Here is a 27,038-nt window from a genome sequence, read left to right as displayed (position 1 = left end):
CTTTTAATGTCATCGGTGCAGGCACCATCTGCAGTGATTTTGGAGCCCCCCAAAATAAAGTCTGACACTGTTTCCACTGTTTCTCCATCTATTTCCCATGAAGTGATGGGACCAGATGCCATGATCTTCGTTTTCTGAATGTTGAGCTTTAAGCCAACCTTTTCGCTCTCCTCTTTCACTTTCATCAAGAGGCTCTTTAGTTCTTCACTTTCTGCCATAAGGGTCGTGTCATCTGCATATCTGAGGTTATTGATATTTCTCCCAGCAATCTTGATTCCAGCTTGTGTTTCTTCCAGTCCAGCGTTTCTCATGATGTACTCTGCATAGAAGTTAAATAAGCAGGGTGACAATATACAGCCTTGACGTACTCCTTTTCCTATTTGGAACTGGTCTGTTGTTCCATGTCCAGTTCTAACTGTTGCTTCCTGACCTGCATACAGATTTCTCAAGAGGCAGGTCAGGTGGTCTGGTATTCCCATCTCTTTCAGAATTTTCCACAGTTTCTTGTGATGCACACAGTCAAAGGCTTTGGCATAGTCAATAAAGCAGAAATAGATGTTTTTCTGGAACTCTCTTGCTTTTTCCATGATCCAGCAGATGTTGGCAATTTGATCTCTGGTTCCTCTGCCTTTTCTAAAACCAGCTTGAACATCAGGGAATTCACGGTTCACGTTTTGCTGAAGCCTGGCTTGGAGAATTTTGAGCATTACTTTACTAGCATGTGAGATGACTGCAATTGTGCGGTAGTTTGAGCATTCTTTCGCACTGCCTTTCTTTGGAATTGGAATGAAAACTGACCTTTTCCAGTCCTGTGGCCACTGCTGAGTTTTCCAAATGTGCTGGCATATTGAGTGCAGCACTTTCACAGCATCATCTTTCAGGATTTGAAAAAGCTGAACTGGAATTCCATCACCTCCACTAGCTTTGTTCATAGTGATGCTTTCTAAGGCCCACTTGACTTCACATTCCAAGATGTCTGGCTCTAGATTAGTGATCACATCATCATGATTATCTGGGTCATGAAGATCTTTCTTGTACAGTTCTTCCATGTATTCTTGCCACCTCTTCTTAATATCTTCTGCTTCTGTTAACCATTTCTGTCCTTTATCGAGCCCATCTTTGCATGAAATGTTCCCTTCGTATCTCTAATTTTCTCAAAGAGATCTCTAGTCTTTCCCATTCTGTTGTTTTCCTCTTATTTCTTTGCATTGATCACTGACGAAGACTTTCTTATCTCTTCTTGCTATTCTTTGGAACTCTGCGTTCAGATGCTTATATCTTTCCTTTTCTCCTCTGCTTTTTGCCTCTCTTCTTTTCACAGCTATTTGTAAGGCCTCCCCAGACAGCCATTTTGCTTTTTTGCATTTCTTTTCCATGGGGATGGTCTTGATCCCTGTCTCCTGTACAGTGTCACGAACCTCATTCCATAGTTCATCAGGCACTCTATCTATCAGATCTAGTCCCTTAAATCTATTTCTCACTTCCACTGTATAATCATAAGGGATTTGATTTAGGTCATACCTGAATGGTCTAGTGGTTTTCCCTACTTTCTTCAATTTGAGTCTGAATTTGGTAATAAGGAGTTCATGATGTGAGCCAAGTCAGCTCCTGGTCTTGTTTTTGTTGACTGTATAGAGCTTCTCCATCTTTGGCTGCAAAGAATATAATCAGTCTGATTTCGGTGTTGACCATCTGGTGATGTCCATGTGTAGAGTCTTCTCTTGTGTTGTTGGAAGAGGGTGTTTGCTATGACCAGTGCATTTTCTTGGCAAAACTTTATTAGTGTTTGCCCTGCTTCATTCCGCATTCCAAGGCCAAATTTGCCTGTTACTCCAGGTGTTTCTTGACTTCCTACTTTTGCATTCCAGTCCCCTATAATGAAAAGGACATCTTTTTTGGGTGTTAGTTCTAAAAGGTCTTGTAGGTCTTCATAAAACCATTCAACTTCAGTTTCTTCAGCGTTACTGGTTGGGGCATAGCCTTGGATAACTGTGATATTGAATGGTTTGCCTTGGAGACGAACAGAGATCATTCTGTCATTTTTGAGATTGCATCCAAGTATTGCATTTCGGACTCTTTTGTTGACCATGATGGCTACTCCATTTCTTCTGAGGGATTCCCACTTTCCCTTATTTTCTCTGTTTTCTGAGAGGGTAAAATTAACAGTATTCTTTCCATAAATATTGATATAATTTACCCAGGAAACCAACCCTTCCATGAACTTTCTTTGTGGTAAGTCTTAAAGTACAAACTGAAATTCTGTAACAGATACTGGGCTGCTAAGATTGTGTCCACTTGTTATGTGTAGGTTTCTAGTAACTGTGGATGTTTCTGTTTCACCCTTTACTTCTGTCAGTTCTTGTTTCAGCTTAGTTTGAAGCTCTGCCATTAGGTACACACATATTTGTGGGGAAAAAAAGTGTTTTTTCGGTCTACCTGATAAATTGACCTTTTTATCATTGTGACATGTCCTTTGTTCTGGTAATATTCCTTTCTCTATGTCCATTTTACCCACAAACTTGTGTGTGTATATGTATGTGTGCACTTAGATATAGCCATTATACTTTTTTCATGCTCACTTTTTACATGGCATATGAAAGTGAAAGTCACTCAGTTGTGTCCAACTCTTTGTGACCCTGTGGACTGTAACCTCTGTCCATGGAATTCTCCAGGCAAGAATACTGGAGTCAGTAACCATTCTCTAACCAGGGGATCCTCCTGATCCAGGGATCAAACCCAGGTATCCCACATTGCAGGCGGATTCTTTACCAGCTGAGCTACTGCTTCCCACGTGGCGCTAGTGGTAAAGAACCCACCTGCCCATGCAGGAGACATAAGAGACGCAGGTTCAGTCCCAGGTCAGGAAGATCCCCTGGAGGAGGAAATAGCAACCCACTCCAGAATTCTTGCCTGGAGAATCCCATAGACAGAGAAGCTGTGGGTCACAGGGTCACATAGACGTCTCACAAAGAGTCAGACATGACTGAAGTGACTTTTATTTTAGGCCTAAGTATATCTTTATGATTAAAGCCCATCTCTTGATCTTTTGTAGATTGTAGTAATTTGTCTTAAAAAATTTTTTTAAATCTATTCTGACCATCTATAACTTAAATTGAGTGTTTAGGATACTTATGGATCCTATAATTATTAATATTTGGGGTTTAAACTTTCTTTTAAATCTTACTTACATGATAAAAATATCAGACCAGAGAGAGGGTTATCTCAGAACAATGCAATTGTATGAGAGAATCCTGTTAATAGTATGATATATACCTTTCTGGAATTTAGTTTTTAAAACAAACTATAAAAAGACTTAGCAAATGTTTGTGGTATGACTTTCTAATTGAACTTGATTATTTGACTGTATAGCTGATATGGCCAAAGTACAGTTAACAAAAAAAATACCAATTTGAAGAGTAATTCTTTCAGAAGTTGCTCTGGCCGCTGAGTTAGAAGCAGATTGAGACAGGAAAGGAAGCAGGAAGAGCAATTTAAAAAATTTTTCAGTGGTCCAAGTGTGAGGTGGTTTTAACTCAGAAAAGATTGTGGTAGTGGAAGTGAAGTGGATGAATACACATTTTGGAAGGAGAGCTAACGGGTTCATAGTGTGAGAGACAGTGTGGATGAACTTTGGAGTTGACATATTAAGTGAGTAGCCATGCCTTTTTACATACTTCATCCATGAGGTGGAGGGAGATGGTCTGGTATCTGTGGGAAGTGTTAAGGTTTCTGTTTCATTAGGTTGGAAAAACCAAGTTGGCGAACAAATGGAAATGTCAGGTAGGCTGCTAGATAGAAGTGTTAAAATTCTACAAGACTGTTCATTACTTTATTTAGGACAAACTGGGCTCTGTCTTCTATTTGATCATGACATCAAAAACCCAAGGTTTGTTGACAATTAAGAAAATATCTGATTGGTGCTGTTGTTAAGAACAGACCTATGTTTGCATTCTGGGCCTCTGAATGTTAGCTTATTACCTCATCTCCATGAACTTCTTAGTGTCATGTATACAACATGGATGATACCATCCTGAAGAGATTTTGCTGAACATTAAGTCAAATCATATATGTCAAGTGACAGCATAAATACTCACAATTGCAATTACTATAATTAGTAAGTTCTCCAGGTCTCAGTATATCCATATAAATAAGTTACTTGACTTTTTTCCCCTTGGAATGGGGAACAGCTGAGAAAAGAGAGCAGGTTGAGGTCACTCACATTAAAACTAGAATTTGAGAATTTAGGAATCTCTAAGAACCACTACCGGAGAAGGCAATGGCACCCCACTCCAGTCCTCTTGCCTGGAAAATCCCATGGACGGAGGAGCCTGGTGGGCTGCAGTCCACGGGGTCGCGAAGAGTTAGACACGACTGAGCGACCTCACTTACAATTTTCACTTTCACGCATTGGAGAAGGAAATGACAACCCACTCCAGTGCTCTTGCCTGGAGAATCCCAGGGACGGGGGAGCCTGGGGGGCTGCCATCTCTGGGGTCGCACAGGGTCGGACACAACTGAAGCAACTGAGCAGCAGCAGCAGCAGCAGGAACCACTACAGCTTTTGTTTTTTCTTTTAAGTGAAAACGTAGAGCAGCATCTGAAGAAAGTAATTAAAATTGTTCTTTAAATGTATCAATGTTTGTACGTATATTTAGCATTTAAGATATTTAGTAAATCGCATTCTGTCAGTTACTCCCCTGTTCTTGAATTCCTATGGTCGTGTGCGTCAATTGCCCATATGGAGGTGTCCACTGAGGATTTAGAATGTTATGATACATCATTCACACATGATTCACTCATTGTTTTTTTAAATCGCCAATGAAAAACGAGAAAATTGTGTTCACTGTTTAATACCAGAGATACACAGTTGTAGAAAATACAAAATCCTCTCTCCTAAAACACATGAACTGAAATATGATTGGATATAATTTACTTGAATGTGGAAATGGTCCTATCTAGTTTATTTTTCAGCTTCATTGCCAAGACATTGATATTACATATCATTGGGAAACTTAAATGAAATTTCTTTTCTACATGGGTGAATTTTTTTATTCACTGGGATATTTGGAAAAGACATGGAAGTTGAAACAGTAAGTTCTCACAGGTTCAACTTGTGTGTGCATGAAGGCTCAGGCTCCCTCTGGTGGCAATAATGTCTTACTACTTCTGTGAAAAACTGAAAGATGAGGTTGTCAGGGTGGAATGATGTTCCCAGTTAAACACAAAACAGAAGACTGATGCCTTAGATAAAGACTTAGCATGAAGTCCCTGGAAGTGACTCCTGAGTGATCTTCAGCAACTAGGTTTCTGGGCTCTGTGGCTTTCTAATCTTTCTCTAATTCCAAGAGGGGGAGAGGGAAGGAAGAGAAGATTTAAGACACTGCATAATCATACCTATTCTGACCACTCAGGAATTTGATAAGCAATTACTGAGTTAAGTGCTCTGAATGTTTTAAATAAAGAAATTTTATAAAATTGATTGTTTTAGTAACACATTTTCAGCTCTAAATTTCCTTCTATGGCAGTGATCACAAAAATAAGTCAAATGCTGTCATATGTATTTTTTCAGCACAATACAGTAACAAAACAGAGTAGATTATCTCCTGTAACATGGGCTTCCCTGGTGGCTCAGATGGTGAAGAATTCACCTGCAGTGTGGGAGAGCCGGGTTCAGTCTCTGGCTCCCTGGAGAAGGGAATGGCAGCTCACTCCAATATTCTTGCCTGGAGAATTCCATGGACAGAGGATCCTGGTGGGTTATAACGGGGTCACGGAGAGTCAGACACAGCTGAGTGAATAACACTCTACTATAATATATAGCACATATTATGTGTTATACTATTTTCTAGATAATATAATTAGAGTGTTTGGGGGATGTAGAAGAAGACTATATGGAAAAAAGAAAAATTATTTCTATGATGTCTTATCAAAGAAATCTCTCTGAAAGGTAAATATTAATTTGAGTTATTGGTATAAGGTATGTATGAGGGATGTTTTTTGAAAAATATTGGGCTAATATTGGACTGCATGTATGTGTTTTATATACATTGTACCTGTGGAAACTCATGGTTCTATTTTCTTGGAAATTTATTTGGTGAGTTCAAGTAAAACACCTGCATAATTAAGGGCCTTTAAGTTAAGAAAAATGGCTGTTAAAATTCCACAGCTTTCAGAATCCACAAATCAATGTTGAGTTGCACATCATGAGATCATCCTAAATTACTGATGAAATGCATGCAGATGTCAGCATAAAAATTATACAGTTCTCATTAGCATGTAACCTGTGTTTACATTTATTAAATCACAGGTTGTCCAGCAGTTGGAGGAAATTAGCATTTTTTTTCTTTTAGCTTTGGGGCTTTTCCCTGACTTAATGTTTTTTGAAACTGCTGGCATTTCAGAACTCAGTTTGCTTAAATACATGACTGTTATGGTGCCATAGCATTTAAACATGCAGACTAAATTTCTGAATCTTTTAGGACCAGTATTTATGTCTGGAAGGACTAATGTTCTTTTAAGATAAGTGCTCAGTAGCTCAGTTGTGTCTGACTCTTTATGACCCTACGGACGGACTGTAGCCCACCAGGCTCCTCTATTCATATGATTTTCCAGGCAAGAATACCGGAATAGGTTGTCATATCCTCCTCTAGGGGATCTTCCCAACCCAGGGATAGAACCTGAATCTCCTGCATTACAAGTGGATTCTTGCCCGCTGAGCCACCGGGGAAGCCCTCTTTTAAGATAACGTTTTTCCAGTTTTTCTGAGATGTGAATGAAAGACGTTTCTTGTGGAATTGCAGCATTAATAGCTTTTTAAAAAAATTGAAGTGTCATTGATTTCAGTGTTGTGCTGGTTTCAGGTGTACAGCAAAGTGATTCAGTAACGTGTGTGCTGTTTCAGGTTCTTTTCTCTTATCGGTTGTTACAAGACACTGAATATAGTTCCCTGTGCTGTGCAGCAGGTCCTTGTTTATTTTATATATAGCAGTATGTATGTATTAATCTCAAGCTCTTAATTTATTCCTCCCCCCAATAGTAATATTTTTAAATTTTTAACTGGAGGATAATTGCTTTACAATTTTTGCGTTGGTTTCTGCTGTACAACAATGTGAATCACCTAAAAGTATAAAACATGAAAATAACCTTATTTTTTTTCTTTTCTGATAATTAAGGTAAGAAATGCTCTTGGCTAAAAGAAAAAAAATCAGACAATATAAGAAAATGTAAATAAGAAAATTAGGTGCAATTCCAACACTCAGGAATATCTGTTGTTACCAGCTGTTTGTATTGTGCTCACATCTACCACTAGGCCTGGGGTTGGCAGCCTTGGGGAACGTGTCCTCCTTGCCCCTCATTTTGTCATTCTCCTCCCTCCTGCTATCAAATTATGCCATTTCCTTCATTCTTCTAAGATTTAATTAGTTCCTGTTTCAGTGTCATTCTCTCTAGCGTTATTCAGCACCCGCATAATGGAGCTTTACGATCATTTGACCGCTTCCTTCCGTCACCAGACTTTGGCTGTTGTACTACCGTATCATACCTTTGACCAGTGGTTTTTACCCTGGGATAGTCTTTCCTCCCAGAGGACATTTGGTGAAGTCTGGAGATGTTTTCGGTTGCCTCACTGGAGGTGTTACTGGCATCTAGGTGTCAAGGCTGTTCAGTCCAGTCCAGTCGCTCAGTCGTGTCCAACTTTGCAACCTTATGGACCGCAGCGCGCCATGTCCATAGGTACTACTAATCGTCCTACAGTGGTCAAGACAGCCCCCAGCAACCACGGATGACATCTGACCCCAGTGTCAGCAGTGGGGGGGGGGCAACATACCCTGCCCTTAGGACAGCCTCAGTACTGCACCGTCCTGAAACAAGCGTGATTCCCAGCAGAATCGCTTCCTGACCTAGATGCTATGTAATACTGAGGATTTGGGGTGACTTCCTGTGAGAATCAGATGCTGGTGTATAATTACAGTGGAACCATCTTTCATCTTTTTGTATATAAACAGAATAATAGTTTAGTGCTTTTCAATGTTAGTACCTTCTCTCTGGCAGTATAGTTCACTGGGCTAATGTATTGTCTAGTGAACTATATCAGCCACATGTAGGAACGGCAGATCCCATATAGGAGATTCTTCCAAAGAAGCATTTTAAGTTTCTAAGCCTACAGTTTTCTTTTCGATAGCAAACTCTGCCTTTAACGCCGTATTTCATACGTCTGAGACCAAGGCTGCGTTCCGCTTCCCTTGCCTTCTGTGGCTTGACTCCTTTTGAGTGGATTAAAAGGTCTACAGATTTTTTTTTTTCTTTCTCTACAAAGGAAAAAACTACTTAGTCAATTCAGTTGTGAGAAAGTAGTTTATTATATTCTGTGGGTCCAGAAAGACCTACCAGAATGTCTCAGTGGTGCTCTTATTAACTGAGAAAAATGAAAGCGATGATAATATCATATGGTGAAAGTGATATTGAGCCCAGAAATGCTGATACAGATTTAAATTTAAAATTCCACAGGAGAGCATATCGGTGGCTTTGTTTAGCTGCAGGCATTTTAATTGTTGGGGTTTAGGTCTTTTCTTTGGGCCTTTGTTAGGACTTGGTTCTCTTGAAAGGACTGATGAAAGCTTATCGTTTTCTCACTAGGGGAAAAAAATCATTCTGTGGCAACAGTTGCTGTGATCATAGATTTCTAGTTCTCACTGCTCTTATGGGGACCCTGAACACCTGAATGCTGGCTTTGAATTTCTCATTCTAGAAAGTTAAACACAGTGGTACAGTTTCTATTCAAGTAGTTCTTAGAGGAGGAATTTGTACAGTCTATAGACGGGGTGGAGACAGGCATATGGGAAGATGGCAGCATGGGCCACAGACATGCTCCAGTCCTTGTGAACCCAGGTCTTCGCCCAGAAACGCAATGTCAGATGCAGCGAGAAAGGACAGCGAGTCAGGGGCACACGGTCTGCCAGCCTGGCTGCCCCACCATTTTCCTTCCCCTTGTGGTGTTGCCTCTACTGCGTGATCACAGCTCACATTGGGACTTCTCCATATTAAGGTTAATTCTTTTGATTTAACTGAGAAGTGGTTAGAAGGACCAGAAACAGAAGCCTCAGATCAGTCTTCGTTGTAAAACCACCACTGGAGACTGTAGATTTGCCCCGCTACTGCTAAGCTCTTCGTTAGATGGAGCCCTGGTTGTGGCTGGTTTTTATGTCTTTTCTTTTTTTTCAGTGGACTAACAGATAAACTGTCCACTATCTTTGTGCTAACCATCCCACATTAGCTCTCCCTGTTCAGCCTTTCCTTGTCTGGTATCAGCTGGCAGATAAGAACTTCACAGTCTGGAAACTGGTAATATTGTGGCTCTGCTGAAGTTAGAGGTTAGATCATTGGATGAAGCATGTGTGCTGAGATGAGTGTTGTTCTTTCTATTTATAGGAGAAGTCCCGATATCCAAGCGAAAGAAGAGCTATGGAAGCATATCCAGTGAGTACTGTTTTTAAAACTCACGTGGTTTGAAGGTGCTTATAAGGACACAGAGAGGCGGCCTAGGGCTGAAGCCTGCGAGGTGGTCTTCACTGCCGTCACTGTGTGGAGCCTGGCACCCGGCGGTGGTGCCTCAGCAGGCAGCCCCATCATCTCTCCTGAGGCCAGTCAGCCTTGCCTGTAAATGAGCCTCAGAGAGGCCAACACTGTGTAAATAAATACCAAAGAAAAGACATCTGCTACAGGAGAGAGAAGAAGATCTTTTTAGGGAGATAGGAGATGCTGGCGAGTCATTTGTATCCTGAATAAAGAAAAACTGCAAGAGGGTAGAAGAGCTACTGAAAAGGTTTTCCTCCCATTTCCCCCTTAAATACATACTAGTATTTTTTTTTTAAGTTTTATTTGTGTCTATGTTTTAGTTTTTGGCTGCAGCACGTGGAATCTTAGTTCCCTGACCAGGGATTGAACCCATACCCCTTCATTAGAAGGCAGAGTCCCTTCCCAACACTGTCAAGGAAGTCCCAAATGGACACCAGTTTTCTTACTCTTCATTCCTGGCTTATATCTCTATTAGTTGTATTAACACTGTGTTATAAGACAAGATTCAGTTCAGCTCAGTCGCTTGGTTGTGTCTGACTCTTTTCTACTCCATGAACCGCAGCACGCCAGGCCTCCCTGTTCATCACCAACTCCTGGAGCTTACTCAAACTCATGTCCATCGAGTCAGTGATGCCATCTAAACATCTCATCCTCTGTTGTCCCCTTCTCCTCCTGCCTCCAGTGTTTCCCTGCATCAGGGTCTTTTCCAGTGAGTCAGTTCTTTGCATCAGGTGACCAAAGTATTGGAGTTTCAGCTTCAGCATCCGTCCTTCCAGTGAACACTCAGGACTGATCTCCTTTAGGATGGACTATCTCCTTGCAGTCCAAGGGGCTCTCCAGTCTTCTCCAGCACCACAGTTGAAAAGCATCAATTCTTTGGCGCTCAGATTTCTTTAGAAAAGAAGGGTTTTCTTTTTCTTAAAGAAAGCTGAGACAAGATTAGAAAGGTGAAAACTCACCTGCCAACTGTAAATGGTGTTCGTATTTATGTCAAAACTTTCATTCTCTTGCTCATTCCCTTCTAGAAAGGAGCTTGTGGATCCATCTGGACTGTCAGAAGAACAATTAAAAGAGATTCCATACACTAAAATAGAGTATGTCTTTGAAAATCTTTCTTAAAAAGTTTTATTAATATTTGTAAATGAGTAATCCATTCTTACTCTCCAGAGGTGTTCCTTTCAGTGCTTTGTCTTAACATTTTAACTAAAAGTAAAAATAACTATAGAGGAAGGAGGAGAAAAGGGTGTATTATAATTAATTATTGTCATTCTATACTAAAGTCACTCTCTGTGCTATAGACTGTAAACGGGTATGGGGATTTTCAACTTCATGCAGGGTTGGTATCCCTAAGCAAGCATTAGTCAAGGGTCAACTGTATGATAAAGTTTTATTTGCATGTTATGATGAAGGTAGTTTTCTTTTGTTAACTTGTGAAATGAAAGCCATTTAGGCTTTCCAAGCTCAGAGCGATCAAGTTTTTAAAACTCTCAGTTATATTCCTTCACAGTTACAATATTAAAGAAAACCCCAGCTCGGTCCCATTCTGACTTCTGGCGTGTTTGTCTCCGTGGTTTGTCTGCTTGTTCAGGACTCAAGGTGACCCAGTCCGCATCCGGCATTCTCATTCACCGAGAAGCCACCGCCAGCATCGCAGGTCCCAGTGCTCAGATGGAGAGCGGTCCGTGCTCTCAGAAGTGAAGTAAGTGGGCAGGCGTGAGTACGCCGTCACCTTCACAGCTCCAGGGAGCAGAGCACAGAACTGTCTGCAGTGATAGGAATGTTCTGTGTCTGTGGACATGGAGTATTTGGAATGTGGCTCGTGTGACCTAGAAACTAGAAACCTAATATTTGTAATTTTAATTAATTTAAACTTAAGCAGCAATGTGTGGCTGGTGGCAACCATATTGGATAGCACAGACGTAGACTATAATTACACTGAATTATGGCCTTCCAAGGGCTTCCCAGCTGGCTCTAGTGGTCAAACAAACAAACAAACACAACCTGCCTGCCAATGCAGGGGATATAAGAAACACGGGTTTGATCCCTGGGTCGGGAAGATTCCCTGGAGGAGGGCATGGCAACCCACTCCAGTATTCTTGCCTGGAGAACCCCATGGACAGAGACTGTAGACTGGCGGGCTACAGTCCATAGGGTCGCATAAAGCCGGACATGAATGAAGTGACTTAGCACGCATGCATTGCCCTTCCAAGCTATGCACTGAAGCTTTTAGAAGGCAGAAAAAATGCACGAGCTATTCTATTTTGAATGATAAATGCATCCATATTAGAGGGAAACTGGCATAACAGTTTCTTTTTGAATCGATGGCATTTTATCTTTTCTTTTCCTGTAGCAAGAGTAGTTTGTCTCTTTGTGTTCTTTAGTGTTTCTTTTGAGAAAGGATCCGTATTTCAGCTTAACACAACAAGTGCTATATTTTAAATGAATGTGTTAACAAAATAATTACGCATCCATTTATGAAAGTGCTGTCTGTGTGTTAGTCACTCAGCCATGTCTGACTCTTTATGATATCATGGTCTGTAGCCCGTCAGGCTCCTCTGTCCATGGAATTGTCCAGGCAAGAATAATGGAGTGTGTTGTCATTTCCTCCTCCAGGGGATCTTCCCAACCCAGGGATTGAATCTGGGTCTCCTGCACTGCAAGCAGATTCTTTACCACCGAGCCACCAGGGAGCCCCATGGAAATTCATGTACTTGGTATTGCAGGGTAGAAATGTTAACCATTAAACTCAGAATTAAGGCTTAAAACTAAAATAAACACTAATAAATTGGGGATAGACTAGCCCATCAGAGAGAGATATAGGTTAGGTTTTTGTTTTTTCAATTTTTTGTTTGCTTGTAAAATATAGAACATTGCTGTCCATAGCTCCACAGCTGTTTTTTTTTTTTTTTTTAATGAAAAAGAATACATGGCCAATAAGTATTTCTTTAGGAACAAATCAAAAAGCCATTTATACACACATCACAGTACTTAAAATTTATTCTTCGTTTTTCTATTTATTTGCTGTGATTTGAGGTAAGTTACTTAACCCATTGAACTTAATTCAAAAACATTTATTAAATGTCTCACTGTGTAGAGCACTGTAGTAGTAACTATAAGGAACGCAAGATATGTAAAACCTGTTTATTTTGCTATAGCCTTTTTCCAACTCAAATTGTCCTTCTAGGTACTGTCTCAGTCATTAATTCTAAAACTCACTCTCTGCAGTTCAAAAACCGACCTTGTACCTCCACTTCCCGTGACCCGTTCTTCAGATGCTCAGGGTTCTGGTGGCTCCACAGTTCATCAGGTAGGAAATAATCAGGTTTTAAGTGGGTATTGTATTGATGACGAGGTTCCATGTTTAAAAAAAAATAGCATGTATAAAACGTGGAAGGAGAAGAAAGGAAGGGTGTGTGGTCAAGACAAGGCACAACCTGGAAAGTTCGAAGTGACAGCTAGAGGTAGTGTAAACTCTAAAGTGAGAATTGGGGCAAAGCCAATGAAAACAGATTGTTAAGTTTTTTTTTTTTTGAGTCAGAGAAATAAGGATAAGGGGACCCATGTTCTGTTGTTAACTGATAGCAGGCAGAATTACTGAAGTCCTGTTTTATTCCCATTTTATTTGTCTTCTCAGTCAAAGAGTTACACTTGTTCTGGAGATGTATTAAAAATGTGGTCAAAGAGGAATTCAAGGACATTGCAAAGCATCTAGCTTCCTTAACAAAATCAATTTAACACTCGGCTGAATTAGATAGCTATACCAGAGGAACGCTGTAGCAAACAAAGTGTTTGACCTCATCTCTCACTGTATATTTAACAAGATAGAAAAAAATGGAGGCTATATAAGCTTACTGGATAGATTTGTATCTGTGATGTTTATAATGGATCAGTATCAGCTTGTTGTTCGCAGTGGATTCTTTGGATCATGGATCCCTTTGAAAGGCAATTATAACTACTATCTTTTTCCCATAAAAATGTGTGTAAGTGTGTATTTCAAGCACATAAGCATACGATTCAGGAAGGTCATGGACAACCTAAGAACCCTGACTTCAGCGTATCTGTCATTTACTGTGCTTAACTTGATTCATTTTTGTTGATGACTTGAGCAAGGACCAGTTTTCTGTTGATGCTGACAAAGCTGTTAAACTGTTGCATTCAAATATGCCAGCAAATTTGGAAAACTCAGCAGTGGTCACAGGACTGGAAAAGGTCAGTTTTCATTCCACCTCCAAAGAAAGGCAATGCCCAGGAATGTTCAAACTATTGCACAGTTGCACTCATCTCACACACAGGTAAAGTAATGCTCAAAATTATCCAGACCAGACTTCAACAGTATTGAACGTGAACTTCCAGATGTTCAAGCTGAATTTAGAAAAGGCAGAGGAACCAGAGATCAAATTGCCAACTTTTGCTGGATCATCGAAAAAGCAAGAGAGTTCCAGAAAAATATCTACTTCTGCTTTATTTTATATGCCAAAGTCTTTGACCAGACCACCTGACCTGCCTCCTAAAAATCTGTTGTCAAGAAGCAACAGTTAGAACTGGACATGGAACAAGACTGGTTCCAAATAGGGAAAGGAGTATGTCAAGGCTGTATATTGTCACCCTGCTTATTTAACTTATATGCAGAGTACATCATGTGAAACGCTGGGCTGGAGGATGCACAAGCTGGAAACAAGATTGCCAGGAGAAATATCAATAACCTCAGGTATGCAGATGACACCACCCTTATGGCAGAAAGCAGAGAAGACTAAAGAGCCTCTTGATGAAAGTGAGAGTGAAAAAGTTGGCTTAAAACTCCACATTCAGAAAACTAAGATCGTGGCATCTGGTCCCATCACTTCATGGCAGATAGATGGGGAAACAATGGAAACAGTGAGAGACTTTATTTTTTTGGGCTCCAAAATCACTGCAGATGGTGACTGCAGTCATGAAATTAAAAGACACTTGCTCCTTGGAAGAACAACTATGACCAACCTAGACAGCATGTTAAAAAGCAGAGACATTACTTTGCCAGTAAAGGTCTGTCTAGTCAAAGGTATGGTTTTTCCAGTAGTCATGTATGGATGTGAGAGTTGGACTATAAAGAAAGCTGAGTGCCGAAGAATTGATGCTTTTGAACCGTGGTGTTGGAGTGGGAAAGATTGAAGGCGGGAGAAGGGGACAACAGAGGATGAGATGGTTGGGTGGCATCACCAACTCGATGAACATGAGTTTGGGTAAACTCTGGGAGTTGGTGATGGACAGGATAGCCTGGTGTGCTGCAGTCCATGGGGTCGCAAAGAGTCAGAGATGACTGAGTGATTGAATTGAACTGAACTGAACTGAGCAAGGACAGTAAAAGCCTGTGCCAATTTAGGTTAGGTTCCCTAGGAAGAGATTCTGTGATGGAGGTTTGCATTCGGGAAGTTAATTGGAAAGTGCTTTTAGGATCAATACTTGTTGGGGTATAAAAGATAGGCAAGAGTTGAACTGAGTGGTACAAGCCCCAGTAAAGGCATCAGATGGTCCCATGGGGAGTTCTGGAGCCAAGATGGCCCTTCTGATTCCTCCCACCTGGAGATGAGGGGGCTGAACCTTAAACACTCACCATGTAGCAAGTGACTGGATAAAGGGTGCCCTGGGAGGGGGTTCTGACCATGGATGAGGTGGCCTCCTCAGCCCAGGGTGGGGCTCAGTTTTGAGCTGTATGGCAGCTGTCTCTTCAAGCTGCTGGGGAATGACTGCCTCAGTCTGGAATAGAGATCTGCGTGGTTAACCACAGCTTGCACTAAAATCTGCATAATTTTTGATTAATCTGGGAGAGCTAATAGGTTGTCCAAACAATTTAAGTCAATAGCAATTAAAAAAAATGACATTCATGACTAGTAGTTTAGACTTCACCTTCAGACAGGACCTGCACTGGTGTCTCTTTTTTCTCCACACACCACTTGTGGGACTTTGAACGTTGTTAAACTTCTAAATTTCTTTGGAATGTAGATAAAAACTACTTCTTGAGGTTGCTAGGAGGATTAATAAGCACTGTTATTTTTCAGAGCCTTTTTTTTTTTTTGTCTTAAATTTAAGTTGGCTTCAATACAAATGAGAATTTCATTGTATTTCTGCTTTGTCAACTAGACTCTCTAAGTCACTCAGTCGTGTCTGACTCTTTGCAACCCCATGGTCTATACAGTCCATGGAATTCTCTAGGCCAGAATACTGGAGTGGGTAGCCTTTCCCTTCTCCAGGAGATCTTCCCAACCCACGGGTCAAACCCAGGTCGCCCACATTGCAGGCTGATTCTTCGCCAGCTGACCACCAGGGAAGCCCTAGAATACTGAAATGGATAACCTGTCCCTTCTCCAGGGGATCTTCCTGACCCAGGAATTGAACCGGGGTCTCCTGCATTACAGGCAGATTCTTCACCAACTGAGCTATAAGGGAAGCCCCCAATCACCACTTAGGAATCTCAAGAAACTTACAGGAAATGTTGAAAGAATAGCTATCACTTTGCTGCACACAGGAACAACTCATATGCATCTTCTGATCAATGGCACTGAATCTAAGGTTGTCTCTGGGACACCTTTGATACTGAATTCAGTAAGTATCTAGGGAGCGCATCTAAGGAATGACAAGGCACTCACTGGAGCAGTCAGCAAACTACAGCCCATAGCATAAATTTAGTTTGCAGCTGGCAATGGCACCCCACTCCAGTACTCTTGCCTGGAAAATCCCATGGACTGAGGAGCCTGGTAGGCTGCAGTCCATGGGGTTGCTAAGAGTCGGGCACGACTTAGAACTTCACTTTCACTTTCATGCACTGGAGAAGGAAATGGCAACCCACTCCAGTGTTCTTGCCTGGAGAATCCCAGGGACGGGGGACCCTGATGGGCTGCAACTGAAGTGACTTAGCAGTAGCAGCTGCTTCTGTACAGTCCAGGAGCTAATTGCTTTTGTTTTTAAAGGGTTGTTTGCAGGGAGGGAAAAACAGTATGCACCAGAGACAGGCGGTCTATGACCTCGCCCTTGATAGAAGATGGTGATTCTTGGCCTTGACACATAACAGTAAACAGGTGAAACAAAACCAAAAACTAGGTAAGCATTATGAAGAAACAAAGGTCTGAGTTAGAGAATAGACAGGTGACTTCACTTTAGATAGATACGGCCATCTCAGAAAGCAACCTGGAAAATTGAAACTCGCAGGTGAGAAGGAGCCAACCATGTGAGTACTCGTGGAAGGCTGATGGAAGCAGAAGGAAGAGCATGGTAAAACAATGCTGAGGCTGGGAAGGGCCTGGGTGTTGGAGGTCTGAGCCCAGTGAAGGGGAAGGAGGGCAGATAACGCAGAGCCTTAGATACCGTGGGAAAAGAGTGTGTTTGGATTTCGTTCTGTATTATTCTTTGTGCCAAAAGGAAACTGCTGATCTGGTTGCCATGTGGAAAAAGGATGCAAGTGACATGGGGAAGTGGGACAGTTGCATTTCCTAAGTTCCACGATGATGCCAGAGTTCCGCCAGTGGCCTGCCCTGCCTACATTTCATCTCACTTTTTATGAAGGCTGGTTAAAGTGGGATGGATTTGGAACTTTGATTCATTTTCCCTTAAGGTTTGCAGGCAGAAGAGAGGGGTTCAACGCCTAACAAACTTAAACGGTAGTGATTCTTCTGCTGTCTTAACGCTATATTCCCTTGCCCTGACTCATGCTCTGGTGTCCTCCTCCTACCCCTCTGGTTATCTAAAAGTCTATCCCAAACAGGTGTTTGACTCCAAAATTAGCTTGATTTGTACTCCCTGTGCTCAGCAAAATCGTTCCATCAGTGCTTCTTTGAATATGAGTAAAATTAAGCCAGTCCCACAACAGATAAAAGACAACTTTTTTAGAGGGTGGCTTCAGTCCAGAGGAATCCCAGAATAATAGAATTCTGGAGTGTAGCTCATTATGTGTGGGGAGATACTTTTGGGGAAGTAAATATGCTTGTTTAGCTCAGATCTACTGACAGCTTAGGCCATCTATAAGGCAATGGCACCCACTCCAGTACTCTTGCCTGGAAAATCCCATGGACGGAGGAGCCTGGTGGCCTGCAGTCCATGGGGTCGCGAAGGGTCGGACACAACCGAGCGACTTCCCTTTCACTTTTCCCTTTCACCCGCTGGAGAAGGAAATGGCAGCCCACTCCAGTGTTCTTGCCTGGAGAATCCCAGGGACGGGGGAGCCTGGTGGGCTGCCGTCTATGGGGGCGCACAGAGTCGGTCACGACTGAGGCGACGCAGCAGCAGCAGCCCAGAAGGCGCGAGCAGGCGGGCTTGTCAGGCAGGGGCCGCTGTGGCCTCCCCGCGGCTGTGGGAGGCGCGCGCGAGCCTCGAGCCGCAGCCCTGCGTGTGGCGCTCAGGCCCCGGGTCCTCACTCCCGCTTCTCCGTGAGGGGCCCCCCGCCCCAGCCGCCAGGCAGCTCCAGCCCTCAGGGATGAGGACACCCAGGGCATTGTGTTGAGGGGTTTCTTCAGTGACTACTGAAAATATAATCAGGGAAGATTAAAAATTATCCCAAACTCCCCTTTCTCTTCCTCTCTCTGCCCCTCCTCTGAAGAGAGGCCTGAGAGGCTGGGTTAGCCTCTCAGTAGAAAAGACACTTACATGGATTGAGATTTATTACTAACTTTCTTACACAAAATTTGTTACGCACATATAACTTTTTAAAGATTTAAACACATTTATCCTAATTATTTAAATAAAGGGAATATTTGTACAGCCTGGTATCACACACTTTTCCTAAATATAACTTGATGACTTAGTTATTTCTAATGTGTTAATTAAATTTACTTGGCTGTAGTTTCTTCTCTGAATCTTACTCTCTTTTTTCAAATATTGTTTTCCAGAGAAGAAACGGGTCAAAGATAGCCTGATTGAAGAAAAATCTCAGACATCTACAAGCAATATGGCTGGAAAACACACAGCAAAAACAATAAAAACTATCCAAGCTTCACGCCTCAAGACAGAGACTTAATCCCAGTGGGCTTGGGGTGGGGGTGGGGAGGGCATGTGGTGCCACCTTTACTTTGAAGCTGTGAATTATGATCATTGAGATATCTTGGACCTGCAGAAATGTTTCTTCAGAAGAAAGTAAGGGAGTCTGTTGCGTCTTTTAAAGGCCTAAGGGCCTTTTTCTTTGGTAACTGGAAAGATAGTAGTCTTATAAAACCTTTTCCATTTGATGCCATGTTTACCTTCCAGAAACTCCCAAGCATCTTGTCTGCCACCATCAAGACCAGAGGCTTCAGATCAAAGTTCTGGAAGCCTGGACTGTGGCCAGGTAGCTATGCAGCAGTGCACTAAGGGGAATGAAAAGATTCTTCCCTGCTCTAGGTGGATCTCTGCCTGTGCACAAATGCGAGACTTAGAGATCACTTTCACACTGCAGATATTTTTATTCACATTAATGTTCTTTGTAATACTGTATTTTGTGGCATTAAGTTTCATTGGCTATTTGCAAATGTTAAAAAAAAAGTGCTGCTTTTAATTTCTAGTGTCCTTGTCTGGTGCTGTCAGAAGTTATGTGTGGATTTCACTTGACCTCAGCTTATAAATTCATGACCTTAAACGTGAAAGGTCTGCCTGGCTAACTCTTCCAAAACACTATTTCAGACCTTTCCTCTTGGCAGATGACTGCAGTCTACAGGGAACACATATTCCTACAGGATCTTTCATCTTCCCCTGATACAAAAGACAGACCTCGTCATGGCTGCCATCAACCCATGTCCTTCCTTTTCTCCTGTCACTCTACCTGACATGCCCTGGAGCCCAGCTCCCTCAGCCTTCTCATCCCTGCGGCCTCATGTATTCAGCCTCTTCCTGTCAGCTAGTAAAGACAGCCAAATCTTACAACCAGACCCTTCTCCAGTTACCAGTGTGCTCAACTGATCTCCTAATGTGCTATCTCCAACCATCTCAAATATGGATTCTTCCCCACTGTTCCACTAAAGCAGACCTCAGACATGACTTTCATGTCACCAAATCCCAAGGTTAACTTTCAAGCTATCCTGCAGTATTTTTTACTTTAATGCATTTCTCACTGCTCCTGCCATTCTGTCCTTTCCAGCTCCCCCTATTCTACATCATCAGTAATTGAGTCTCTAAAATCTAGACCCTCATGGACCACACTTATTCTCATGGCCAAGTTTTATTCATAGCTTAGACTACAGACTTCCCTCGTGGCTCAGTCTGCCTACAATGCGGGAGGCCCAAGTTTGGCTCCTGGGTTGGGAAGATCTGCTGGAGAAGGGAAAGGCTACTCACTCCAGTATTCTGGCCTGGAGAATTTCATGAACTGTATAGGCCATGGGGTCACAAAGAGTTGGACACAAGTGAGCGACTTTCACTTTCAGACTACAGACCAGTGTAGTATCAAGGAGTCACTTAGATTTCTAAGGCAATTCAAATAGACTAGCTCAGAAAGCTGCTCCCCTAGCTCATCTTGTGAATGTACAAGACTGCACACCTAGCAATCATTACCATCATCATTGCGGACGTATCCTTCATTACTAACTCCTGGCTGCTGTAGTTTTAACTCTTTCTTTCCTAACTTTACCACCACCCTTCTCCAAGGTGGTCAGCTCTGGCACAGACAGAATATGGCATACAGTAGTAGCCTCCAGTTGGCCCATGGCACTGCTTTTCTTGCAAATGTACATTTCCATCATGGCTTTCCCTTGCTTTAAACAGAGCCTTAAGCGATCTGCCCCCTTTTGATCTTTCAGTGAAAGAATGCTATGTTCTAACAGTTAAATCGTAACACACAAACCTCCAAGAAACACATTATTTTATTTACAGTCCCACTGTTTTATATGTACATTTATGGGCTGTCCAAAAGCACTTTTTTTTAAAAGCAATCCTGGAAATTTTAAATACTCTAAGCAGCTCCTGAAGATCAAGTTGTCAAATTCCTCACCAAGGACAGCCTAAAAGAAAAAATAAGGCGCTCAATTTGACAAGTGAACATTTACTTCAAGACTTACAAACTCAGTACATGCTTCTTTCCTGGATTAAGTCATGCACTTCTGGACTTCATACATCAACAGAAAACATGCTTGAGAGCTGGCCAAGTGGTTTTTCAAATTTTAGCTACTACGCATAAAATCATGTGAAGATTTCATGATAAATGGGATGAGGGTATCCCATTTGCAGTTAACAATCTGTTTACAGCAGTACTAATATTAATGAACTAGTAACAATTATAAACTAATACCCACCAGAGAAGGACCCCCATCTAGAAAGATAAAATTCACATTACTGTTAACTGCTGTTATGACAACTATCAATAATTCAAAACTATCACCCTACCTTAGGTCATCTTCACGCTTCCAGATACTTAAGTATTCAGTTGGCAACAGTCTATGCTTCAGCGTCCATCTTTCACCTGAACAAAAATTAAAACCGGTTAAGAGAAAGGTACACTTAACTTTGCAGAATCAAAACTACCTGTGTAAATAATATGAGTGTATGTTACTTAGGCAGCTCCTACACCAAAGACATCAAATACAAGGGCAGGAAAAAAAGCTGCGAAAGTGTTTTGTGTACGCCTTTTTTGACACCACATCCACTAGTTTCCAAAAGTGAATGGGCAACACAAAGGCGGTAAGAAAACCGCATAAGGAATGCTGCGTGGCGCCGAGGTGCTAACCCTAAGACAACGGGCCGAGATTCACTGTTCTGAGGGCAACTAAGCCCAGTTCTACATTTTCTTCTACGACTCAGAATCCAACTGGGTAAGGAACGCTTAATTACTCTACTAGATGGCTAAAATATTAAAATCTCGAGGCCCCTGATCCTTTCTCTAAGAACAAGAAAACTCACCTGCAAGGATGGTGATGCTCATTTCCGCCAAATTCTGCACCATGACATAGTTATCAAGATCTACACCTGAAATGACACTCTCCCGTTGACCCGATTTCACACCGCATGGTCGGCATACGAGCTGTTACACGGTGAAGCCTTTCCCTTTCACACGCACAAAATCCCCTCATTGGATATTCCCTGACACACAGTCGATGAACTCAAAAGCCCCCACCCCCATCGCCCCGTCTCCTGGCATGGAAAAGCAGACTCGGGGCCGCTTGGAGCCTCCTGAGGTCTCAACGACAACGTGGCGGAGGCCAAAGCAGGCCGCTGCCCTCCACGCGTTCAGGTGCCGGGAGCATCTTGCCCGGGCCGGTTGCGGCAGCAGCCTCCCAAGACTCAGGGAGGCCGCAGGGTCCTGCCCGGCGCCCAGGCCCTCAGAGGGCTGGCCGCGGGACGACCCGAGCCAGCCGAACCTCTAGCTGAGAACACCCTCAACGCGAGCCGAGGCCAGAAAGGATGCGCCGCCTTCCCACAATGCTTTTCTACGACTGGAAGGACCCACTGCTAGAGGGGTGCGGGGAGGACGGACCGCACCATCGACATCCGCGCCCTCGCCAGACGCCGCCGTGTGGCCGGAGGGCGAATTGCCCAGTGATTGGCAGAGGGGCGGGGCGGCACGCGCAGAGTTGTGAGGGGCGCGGCTGCTCTCCCCGGCGCCCGCAGGCGGAGCCCAGCGAGCAGCTCTTTCTGCGGGAGGGCAGCTCTTTCCCAGTGTGGACACTCAACCACCCCTCCTCCCAGTGTCAAGAGCACGCGGTCAGCGCTGAGCTGCGGGTGTAGGCCAGAGGACCGGAGACCTCGTGTTCTGAGGAGGAGAGGCAGAGCTCCCCGTCTCCAGCTGAGGAAGAGTAAGGTCATTCATTCCAGAAATATTTATTGCATATATGCTGTGCTTCACGCTCTATTCTAAATGCCTGAGAACCAGGTGTGAGTGAGACAGAACTCCTGTCTTACATCCTGTTTCTGTGAGAAAGACACGAAACCGTGCGCCCCGTAAGTTCATCGGTGTTAATTAAGTGCCAAGACGGAAACAAAGGAGGCGAAAATGTCATAGAGCCTCGCAGTCCGGTAGCAATCGAGTGCGAACCACGAATGTGTTAAATCTTAGAAATGCACGTTAAAAGGAACAAGTTAGGAGAAGGAAATGGCACCCCACTCCAGTATTCTTGCCTAGAGAATCCCAGGGACAGAGGAGCCTGGTGGGCTACCGTCTGTGGGGTCACCCGGAGTCGGACACGACTGATGCGACTTAGCATGCATGCATGCATGCATTGGAGAAGGAAATGGCAACCCACTCCAGTATTCTTGCCTGGAGAATCCCAGGGACAGGGAGCCTGGTGGGCTTCCGTCTACAGGGTCGCACAGAGTCGGACACGACTGATGCGACTTAGCAGCAGCAGCATAGAACTGAGGGGCTGGGAATGGATGGCTAGGGAGGTGACAGCTTAAAGATATGGGGGGTTTTTTTGAGATGAAAATGTTCTAAATGGTGATGGTTGCATATATCTGTGAATATGTCTAAAAACCATTGAATCACATACTTTAAATGGGTGCATTGTATGATGTCAATTTTATCTCAATAAAACCTTTTTTAAGTTAAAAAAGGAACAAGTTAAATTCAGAGTTGCAACCTGTGCTAAGTATTATCATTTAAACATGTAGTTACTATACAATTATTAATGATATACATTGCATTCTTTTATTCCTATGAAGTCTTCGAAATCCAGTGTATTTATTTCTAGTACATTTCAATTCAGACGAGTCACGTTTCTGGCACTCAGAAGCAGGCCCTGGTCAGCGTGGCTAGAGCCGTGGGAGAAGTGCAGGCTGACATCAGATGCAGCGGAAGAGACAGGCAGGGACGAATCATACAGGGCTTTTATCTGTGGTAAGGTGTTGGGATTTTATGCTGAAATTTTAAAATTGATTTTTAGCACTGAAAGAAAGTAGAGGTGGTTCATTGGTTTCTTGCTGATGGCCATAACATGGGAGGGATGAAGACTGTAGCAATTTGGACTGTGTGGTTTCCTTGCACCTCTGAGTTCTAGTAGAGAAGCACCAGAGACTTCAGCCCAGCACCTTCCTTTGTTTCTTTGAAGCTTATTGCAGGAAGAAAGAGAGAGCGGAGGGAGCGAAGGAAGGAGGAATGAAAGGGACAGAGGGAAGAGAGAAGTGAGGAAAGAAAAAAGAAACAGAAAGAGGAAAGAGAAGGAGGAAAGGAAGGAAGAAGAAAAGAAACGGATAATTTAATGCCTGTAGTCCAGTGGTCATCCCACAAGGACTAGCCTGAACGATAACATCACCATTGGGACAACAGGGGCAGGAGCCATACGGAAGTAAATGTGTAATGACCATGAAAAGGTAAATAAATCTAAGACCTTCATGAGGAAGTCTCTGGAACATCTGGGGAGAGAAAGGTTGGAGGAGAAGGTCTCCTCAAAGAGTGTTATTTGAAGACTCTGAAGGGTACAGTTTGGGGATTATGGTAACTTTCAATCTTGCCTTCTTGCTCGGGAAAGTCAGTGAGAGGATATTTCCTTTGGCTGGAGGAGCCAGCCGTCCCAGGTTCCAGCTCTTTGACCTTTGGCTTCCCCGGTGGGCGGATGTTGAAGAGTCTGCCTGCAGTAGAGGGAGACCCAGGTTCAACCCCTGAGTCAGGAAGCTTCCCTGGAGGAAGAAATGGGAACCCACTCCAGTATTCTTGCCTGGAAAATCCCATGGACGGAGGAGTCTGGCGGGCTACAGTCCGTGGGGTTGCAAAGAGTCAGACACAACTAAGCGACTTGACTTTCTTTCTTGTTTTGACTTTTATGCTTTTGGGTAAATGACACCTCTCTAAGCCCAGGGTTCTGTTTTATAGGATAATACCTTTACTTGGGTACCACATGCGTGCATGGGTGCCTGCTCCATTGCTCAGTCATGTCCGCTCTTTGTGATCCTGTGGACTGTAGCTCACCAGGCTCCTCTGTCTATGAAACTGTCAAGGCACGAATTCTGGAGCGGGTTGCCATTTCCTCCTCAATGGGATCCTCATGACTCAGGGATTGAACCCACATCTCTTGCGTCTCCTGCGCTGGCAGGCAGACTCCTGACCACTGCACCACCTGGGAAGCCCACGTGCCACGTTGTTGTTGTTCAGTTGTAAGTCGTGTCGGACTCTGCAGCCCATGGGCTACAGCATGCCAGGCATCCCTGTCCTTCACTGTGTCCCAGAGTTTGCTATGGACCACGTAGATTAAAGATTTAAGCAAGGTTTGTTGAATCAGTTAACGCTGTACAGCACATAGTGACACCCAATTAATGACTCTGATGAGCTGTACTCTCCTTGTTTACTGCCATCCCAAGTATGGAAACTTCTTGGGTTGATGTCTTAAGGAAGGCGGGTACTATGCTGCTATTTTTCTTTTAATGTCTTGACATTTTCTTCCCACCTCATTCTTTCTCATCTGCCCCTTGTAAATCATCCCTAAACTGGATAGTTCAAGAATAGAAGGCATTTGTTTCAATTACTGGATTAATGTTAGTGTCAGGAAATTAACTCTAAATTCTTCATCTTCCCCGTCTGCTTCGACCTCACATAGCCTAGGAAGGAAAGCCTGATAATTCAGCCAACACAAGCAGAAAGGACGTGAGAAAAAGAGAGGGAGATTTCCTGTGCTGTTGGAGTGGAGGCATTATGGAAAGATGTACAAGCTATCTACAGTGTTAATGCAAGCGTGGAACAAACCCAGTTTCCTTGTTCTGATTGGTAGGCAGAATAATGGTCCCTCAAAGGTGTCCACATCCTAATTCCCAGAGCCCGAGAATATGTTCCATTATGTAGTAAAAAGCGGGCTTTGCAGATGTGATTAATATGAGGGATCGTGCAATGAGGAGATAAAAAATGCAGAGAAAAAGTCAGAGAGATGTGGCAGAAGAGAAGGCAGGAGAAGGACTCAACCTTCCGTTGCCAGCTTTGAAGATGGAGGAGGAAGATCTTTGGATGGCCAGCATCTAGAATCTGGGAATGGCCCTCATCTGACAGCCAGCCAGCCAGCAAACACGGACTTCCTGTCTACAGCTGTGTGCACCGAATCTGCCAGCCACCCGCGTGCGCATGAAAGCAGATTCTCCCCTGGAGTCTCCAGAAAAGAACACAGCCGTGCTGATGCCTTGATTTTAGTCCACTGAAACTCATGCCAGACTTCCTGCCTACAGAGCTGTGATAATAAATTTGTATTGTTTGAAGCTGCTAAATTTGTGTTAATTTGTTACGGTGGCAAAAGAAAACTAATAAACCCTGTAAGGGTGGAGAGGGAGAAGTGGGCTGTTTTTCTTCCCCTGCTCCTCGTCCTGCTTCAATTTTCTCATCAGGAGCACAGGAAAATTTTGCAGATAAGCTATGCACATTTCATTGTGAAGTGCTTAATCCATAGGATTGACATTTTCTTTATGTTGGGAGTTAGGGATCTGATATAAAATCCAATAGATATTAAATAACTTGAATACTCAATTTAAAATCATTTGTAATTTTCTTGGATTTTCTCTTTAAACAATCATATTATCTATGGAAGTGTTTTTCCTTTCTACTTATACTGTGTGTGTGTGTGTGTGTGTGTGTGTGTGTGTGTGTGTGTGTGTGTGCATGCCCAGACTGGGACATGTAGGATATTGTTGAATAGAATGATAATAGACATCCTTGTCTTGTTCACAGCTCTAAAGGAATGCTCGTAAAGTTTCAACATGTATGTATGACGTATGACATTTTAATGCATTTTATCGTTTATTGGGTTAGAGAAGTGTCCTATTTTTAGTTTGCTAATAGTTTTTTTAATATATCATGAGTGGATATTGAATTTTATTAAATTTTTTTTTCTGCCTCTATTGAGATGAACGCAAGGTTTTTGTCTTATAATGTGTTAATGAGGTGAATTGCGTGAATGCATTTGCTATTGTTGAACCAGCCTTACATTTCTGGGAGAAACCAAACTTGGAATTTCAAAAACTGTTCTGTTTGGAATGACTGCATTTATATGTATGACCAAGAGGGGATTGTGTTTCTCTTTCTCATACCGTCTTTGATGGTTTTTCTATCTCTGTGTTTAGACACCTGTGTATTTATTTCTGGCCGCACTGGGTCTTCGCTGCCGCGCGCGGGGGCTTCTCTAGGAGCGACGAGCAGGGGCTGCCTTGCAGCTCTGGCGCTCAGGCTCCTTGCTGCGGTGGCTTCTGCTGCAGAGCACAGACTCTAGGTTTACAGGCTTCAGTAGTTGTGGCGCGGGGCTTTAGTTGCTCTGTGTCATGTGGGATCTTCCCAGACCAGGGATTGAACTGGTGTTTCCTGCAGTGCAAGGCAGGTTCCTAACCACTGGACCACCAGGAAAGTCCCTCTTTGACAGTTTTGGCTCAAATTATACAGATAGTTTGGGGCTTCCCTGGTGGCTTAGACAGGAAAGCGTCTGCCTGCAATGTGGGAGACCCAGGTTCAATCCCTGGGTCGGGAGGATCCCCTGGAGGAGGGAATGGCAACCCACTGCAGTACTCTTGCCTGGGAAATTCCGTGGACTGAGGAGCCTGGTAGGCGACAGTCCATGGGGTCGCAAAGAGTTGGA

At 43.1% G+C, this 27,038-nt stretch overlaps 1 protein-coding gene and 1 long non-coding RNA gene across 9 annotated transcripts in view; one reads left to right on the top strand and one right to left on the bottom strand.

Annotated features, from left to right (window-relative positions):
- EPB41L4A (erythrocyte membrane protein band 4.1 like 4A) overlaps window positions 1–19,066 on the top strand; it is a 284,136-nt gene extending 265,070 nt beyond the window's left edge. For all 8 annotated transcript variants that reach the window (XM_018053741.1, XM_018053739.1, XM_018053736.1 and 5 more), the window contains 5 exons: window positions 9,427–9,474; window positions 10,599–10,667; window positions 11,162–11,272; window positions 12,799–12,880; window positions 18,429–19,066. In XM_018053741.1, the coding sequence (XP_017909230.1) occupies window positions 9,427–9,474; window positions 10,599–10,667; window positions 11,162–11,272; window positions 12,799–12,880; window positions 18,429–18,455 (337 nt within the window). In that variant the 3' untranslated portion in view covers window positions 18,456–19,066. The remainder of the gene's footprint in view (window positions 1–9,426; window positions 9,475–10,598; window positions 10,668–11,161; window positions 11,273–12,798; window positions 12,881–18,428) is intronic.
- LOC106502506 lies at window positions 20,352–21,924 on the bottom strand. Its single transcript, XR_001296123.2, has 3 exons — window positions 21,403–21,924; window positions 20,890–20,965; window positions 20,352–20,507 (listed from the first exon to the last, which is right to left on the bottom strand). It is a non-coding gene; the product is annotated as an uncharacterized LOC106502506 (long non-coding RNA).

This window comes from Capra hircus, chromosome 10 (genome assembly GCF_001704415.2).
Source record: "Capra hircus breed San Clemente chromosome 10, ASM170441v1, whole genome shotgun sequence".
In the NCBI taxonomy this organism is placed as follows: domain Eukaryota; kingdom Metazoa; phylum Chordata; class Mammalia; order Artiodactyla; family Bovidae; genus Capra; species Capra hircus.
Note: the sequence above shows the minus strand (reverse complement) of the source record. Positions and strands in the feature narration are given on the sequence as shown.